Source organism: Chionomys nivalis, chromosome 1 (genome assembly GCF_950005125.1).
Source record: "Chionomys nivalis chromosome 1, mChiNiv1.1, whole genome shotgun sequence".
Lineage (NCBI taxonomy): Eukaryota > Metazoa > Chordata > Mammalia > Rodentia > Cricetidae > Chionomys > Chionomys nivalis.
Genome location: NC_080086.1, coordinates 33,858,432 through 33,864,631, shown reverse-complemented (window position 1 = coordinate 33,864,631; position 6,200 = coordinate 33,858,432). Strand labels below are relative to the sequence as shown.

Here is a 6,200-nt window from a genome sequence, read left to right as displayed (position 1 = left end):
GAGCAACTTGGTAAAATCATCAACACTGATGAATGACATTTTCCCTAATGGAGGGTGTGGCATATGCAGGTTTTCTACAGTTAGTATTTTAGGGTACACGCAATGTAAAAACAGTCATAGTCTAAAATCAGTAATTTCCCCTTAACAATGGAATAATGGCATATTGAATGCACTGACTACAAGCCTGATTGCCTTCCCATGTCATTTACAGTTTTAGTAACACACAGTTCTCCACCTTTCAGTCACGGTTCTGCAAACCGCTCAGTGACAGACTGAAGACATGGACACGCTGATGACAGAGGCAACCAGGAATGGGACAGCCATCCAGGAGTTTATCCTCGAGGGGTTCCCTGCAGTCGAGCACCTGGGGATCCTCCTATTTCTAGTGCACTTGATGGCCTACTTGGCTTCCCTTGTGGGCAACATGCTCATAATTGCCATCACCTGCGAGGACCACCGCTTACACACACCCATGTACTTCTTCCTCAGCACCTTCTCCTTTGTCGAATGCTGTTTTATATCAACTGTTATCCCCAAGCTACTGGTCATCTTTCTTTCAGGGAGGCAAAGGATTTCCTTTGGAGCCTGCTTCACCCAAGCCTTTGTCTTTCTTTTCCTGGGGGCAACTGCTTTTTTCCTTCTTGCTGTGTTGTCCCTGGACCGGTATCTGGCCATCTGCAAACCTCTGCATTACCACACCATCATGAGCCCAAGGGTGTGCGTCTTTCTCGTTACTGTCTGTTTAGTTCTGGGATTCCTCTCCATGGCCATTCCAGTTGCAATGCTTTCCCGATCATTTTACTGTGGCCCCAATGTCATTCCTCACTTCTTCTGTGACTTCGGACCACTGGCAAATCTCTCCTGTTCAGAAACCAGGTCTATCAAAATGCTGTTTTTTAACTTTGCTTTAATTGTGCTTTTTACATCCCTTCTTATAGCCGTCTTTGCATACGGCAATATAGTCGTCACAATAGTGCGTCTGCCATCAGCCAGGGAACGACAGAGGGCTTTTTCCACCTGTTCCTCTCATCTCATCGTCCTCTCGCTGATGTTTGGCAGCTGTATATTTATATACATTAAGCCAAAGCAGTCAAGCAGGCTGGACACCAACAGAGAGGCTGCTCTTGTGAACACAGTAGTGACCCCGCTTCTGAACCCTGCCATCTACACCCTGCGCAACAAGCAGGTCCACCAGGCTCTCAGGGATGCACTGTCCAGGGTCAAATTTCACAGATATCATGGCAAGAATGCACTTTCCCCTTGACTTAGTCTAACTCCATTTTTATATAAATGTTTTATAGAAATCATCCGGTATATTATTTTTTCAAATTCTTATTTGATATTAAAATTGATGACTTATCCAGTGAACCCATCTGAAGGTTTTAATAATCCTGTGATGAAAATTTCTGTATCAGCTTAGGTGGCAATTAAAACCAAAGCCTCATACATGTTATGCATATGTTACATTTTCAATAAAGTGTCCCAAATTATCAATACCGTTATTTGATATATGTTGGGTCTGGGAAGCTAGGGTTTCATACTTCTTTTGTAGTGATGGAGAAATAAAGAGGGACTATGAGGATGGAGTTGGGAATAGAGAAGTAAACTCATGAGTACCAGGAATATAAAATGTATTCAACAACAGGTATAAGTGATCGTCATACCAAAATTTAAATGATGCCTTAACAATAACTGTCATGATAGTAATAAATAATTTAACACCACTCACTGCAATTATTTCCCATGAAGAACGTTTATCTATAAGCGGACATTGTTACACCTCTAGTTTTCACCATGATGAAAAGCACTGATATCCAAAGTCCCCATTGCTCTTATTCACTTGCCAGGCTGATTCCAGTCTGCGCTCCAGAACTGATGGACCAACAAAGGGCCAGAGAGCTATGAATGTGGAGCAGAGTGCAGTTGTTATGTGGGTTCCCATGCTGGGAAATGCAAACAATGCAGGAGAAATTACTTCTGAGGGGAAAGAAGTCTAACTGTGGTGATAATGCTCTTGAAATGACTTTATGGAGAGGGTCAGGCCCCTATTTGAGCACCAAGGAGAAACGAATCTGTTGGTCAATCATGAGTCATGAGATGAGCTGAATAGGTAACAAGGCAGGAAACACGCTTGACCTGAATTGTTTTGTTATCAAATTGACCCTCAGTTGAAGAAATTATAGAAAGGACCAATTGAAAGAAATATTGAGACCACAAAGTTAAAATCAAGTTTACAATGATGACAAAGTTTAAGTAGATTAAAACCAATTTTTTAAAAGAGCCTTCAGCTATGATTAATTGTGTCATAAAATTTGGGACATAGAGAAAGTCTTAAGTTCAAAACTATAAAATTTCCTAAAAAGCTAATGATATTGAAATAATACAAGTAGACTAATAAATGAAGGCACAGTAAGTATATGTGTGTGTATGAACTATGGTAGTTTTAAAATGTAGGAATATATGGAATCAACAAATGGTAATGAAGAAACACAACCATGGTTGGATGTTCTATCATCATTGTTTCAGTGATTAATGAAAAAATAACAGTAATTTCAGATTTACATAAGTCCATTAGTGAAAAAACTGGGCTTGACTAATTATTGCAAGCTTTTCCATTTTGCACTTGTGGGATGCACACTGCTTTCTTGTGCACTTGGGGAATTTGTTATGATAGAAATACTTCTGGAGAGTAAACTCAATCTAAAAATTCTTTACAAGCAGGGAAATATAGGTAATGCTCTTCAGTCACAGAGTAAATGAGAAATAAATAGCAAAAGAACCAATAAATTATCGAAGAAAGTTTAACATGTAGCTGTAAAGAACTCATTTTAAATAATGATTTGTTAATAGAAAATGTTGCTAACAAAATATAAAGGCATTTTTCAGAAAAATAAAATATTTATCAAACCTCATGCAATATAGTCTTAAAATGCTATTACTTGAAAGAAATATAAAATTAATTATGTAAGCATCTAAATTTAGAGGGTAAAGCGTAATTTGAATTCAAATGGAAGATATTTGAGTATGCTTGCAAGACATATGTATTAAATCAATCAAAGAATCTGGATGGAGGCAAAGTAAAAATAAACAATGCAGAGTTTTATTTTTGAAGTAACTCATAGAATATTTAAAATCACTAATTAAGACCAACCAGAATTAGAGTGAGACGGACAAGGCAGACCAGGCAAAGTTTCTATGTGAAGAATGCAGGGCTGGGACTCCACATATCCTGCAGGGATTACAAGAACAATAAAGTAATAGTATAAATATCTTCATGTTAGAAAGTTTGATAACCAAGATGAAATAGAACTATGTCTTTAAAAGATAAACTTACCAAACCTACAGAAAAATATAGTACAGATATCGTTTTTGTCTATTTGTTATTTGTATTCCAAATATATATTTGTGATTCCAGATATTTACTTCAAACTTCTCCATCCTTTTACTCTAAGGTGGTATCTACTGATAATGGGGTGTGTATCTTAGAGGTAAAGAAAAAGGTTGATTTTGTCTTCTAATTCAATCCATTATCTGTGTCTTTTTGTTGGGGAACTGAGAACATTGACATTGAGTGTTATTGAGTAATGAGCATTAATTCCTGGTGTATGTTGTGCTGTTGTTTTCTTAGATTACTTTTGGATAGCTGTTCTGGGATTTTGTATTCCTTGTGCTTTCCTGGATATTAAATTTTAACCTCTCTTCAGTCCAAAGTATTCCCGCTAATATCTACTGTAGGTCTGGTTCTGTGGACATAAATTCCTTAAATCTGTTTTTATCATGGAAACTTTTTCTTTCTTCTTTGATGATGACTGATAGCTGGGAATAGTAGTTTGACTTTACATATATGGTTCTTTAGAACTTGTAAAACATCACTCTAGCCATACAACTATCATCCACATTCCAAAGGCACAGTTTGGTTCCATGCTGGTTCCTTTCCTGTCCGGCCAGACATGGTGGGCTCCCATTAGCTCAGGTAGGCTGTTTCAGTGAATGTCCTCATCATGGTTTTGATCTCTTTGCTCATATTCTTACTCTTCCTTGTATGGGAAGTCTTTTTGTCTATTTGTTGCTTTTATTGGTTAATGAATAAAGCTGTTTCAGCCAGTGGCTTAGCAGAATAGGACAGGGTGGGAATTCCAAACAGATAGAGGAGGAAAGAGTAGGTGGAGCCAAGAGTAGCCGTGGAGCCAAAGCAGGAGACAGATGCCAGAAGGAACCTTACCACATGGAGATATACAGATTAATAGACATGGGATAATTTAAGATATAAGAGCTAGCTACTAATACAATCAAGCATTGGCCAAACAGTATTGCAGATAATATAGTTTCTGTGTGACTATTTCAGGTCTGGGAAACAGGGACCTTGGCCAACATCATCCCACAATTTGACTGTACTTTGTGAGCTCAGTTCAGTGCTCTGCTGTGGTTCTCTGCCTCGCTTCCATCAGTTGCTGGATGAAGGTTCTATGGTGATATTTAAGATATTTATCAGTCTGACTACAGGGCAATGCCAGTTCGGGCACCCTCTCCCCCATTGTTTAGGGTCTTATCTGGGGTCATCCTTGTGGATTCCTGGGAATTTCTCTAGTGCCTGGTTTCTTGCTAGCCCCATAATGGCTCCTTCAATCAAGATATCTCTTTCCTTGCTCTCTGTCTCTGACCTCCCCCCCATCTTGGATATCCTGTTCTCTCAGGTTCTCCGCCCCTCTTCTGCCCTGCTCTTCCCCTTCTGCCTTCCTTCTCTCCACACCCCCATGTTTCTAATTTTCTCAGGAGATCTTGTATATTTCTCCTTCCAAGGGGGATCTATATATGTTATTTTTAAGGTTCTCCTTGTTACTTAACTTCTCTGGAGTTGTGGACTTTGCTATCCTTTGCTTTACAGTTAGGATCCACTTATGAGTGAGAACATACCATCCTTATCTTTGTGGGTCTGTGTTAACTCACTCAGGATATTTTTTTCTAGTTCAATCCATTTTCATGCAAATTTCAAGATGTATTTTTTTTACCCTCTGAGTAGTACTCCGTTGTGTAAATGTACCACATTTGCTTTATCCATTCTTTGGTTAAGGGGCATCAAGGTTATTTTCAGGTTCTGGATATTATAAATAATGCTGCTATGAACATAGTTGAAAAGATGTCCTTGTACTATGATTGAGCATCCTTTGGATATATTCCCAAGGGTGGTATGGCTGGATCCTGATGTAGGTTAATTGCCAATTTTCTGAGAAACCACCACACTGTTTTCCAGAGTAGTTGTACAAGATTGCATCCCACCCCCAAAGGAGAAGTATCCCCCTTGCTCTGCATCCTCTATAGCATAAGCTATCATTGGTGTTTTTGATTTTAGCCATTCTGACAGGTGTATGATGGTATCTCAGAGTCATTTTGATTTGTATTGCTGTCAGTGTCTGTGCTACTGGGGTTATATTTAGGAAGTGATCTCCTGTGTCCAAGCATTTAAGATTACTTCCCATTTTCTCTTCTATCTGGTTCAGCATGGTTGGATTTATATATTGAGGTTTATAATCTATGTGGACTTGAGTTTTGTGCATGGGGATAGAGGTGGATCTAGTTGCACTCTTTTACATGTTGACATCCAGTTATGCCAGCACCATTTGATAAAGATGCTTTCTTTTTCCCATTGCATAATTTTAGCTTCTTTGTCAAAAATTAGGTGTTCATAGGTATGTGGATTAATATCAGGGTCTTTGATTGGATTCCTTTGGTCATCCTGTCTATTTTTATGCCAATACGAAGCTGTTTTCATTACTGTAGCCCTGTAATAGAACTTGATGTCAGGGATGGCAATACCTCCAAAAGTTTTTATTTTTTTATTTTATTGTACAGGATGTTTTGGCTATCCTGGGTTTTTTCTTTTTTCCTATGAAGTTGATTATTGTTCTTTCAAGGTCTTTGAAGAGCTGTGTTGGAATTTTGATGAAGATTGCATTGAATTTATAGATTGTTTTTGGTAGGATTGCCATTTGTATTATGTTGATCCTACCTATCCAAGAACATGGATATCTTCTTCCATTTCTTTCTTCAAAGATTTAAAGTTCTTGTCATACAGGTTTTTCACTTCTTTGGTGTTACCCCAAGATATTTTATGCTATTTGTGGCTACTGTGAAAGGTGATGTTTCCCTGATTTCTTTCTCAACTTCCTTTTCATTTTTATAAAGGAGGGTTACTATTTTTT

The 6,200-nt window shown here is 38.2% G+C and overlaps 1 protein-coding gene across 1 annotated transcript; it reads left to right on the top strand.

The window, feature by feature from the left end:
- Positions 1 to 280: 280 nt before the first annotated feature.
- On the top strand, positions 281 to 1,264 carry LOC130870910 (olfactory receptor 6C75-like). The gene has a single exon (XM_057763903.1). It carries the CDS (start codon positions 281 to 283, stop codon positions 1,262 to 1,264), a length of 984 nt encoding a protein of 327 aa, XP_057619886.1.
- The last annotated feature ends 4,936 nt before the right edge of the window (positions 1,265 to 6,200 follow it).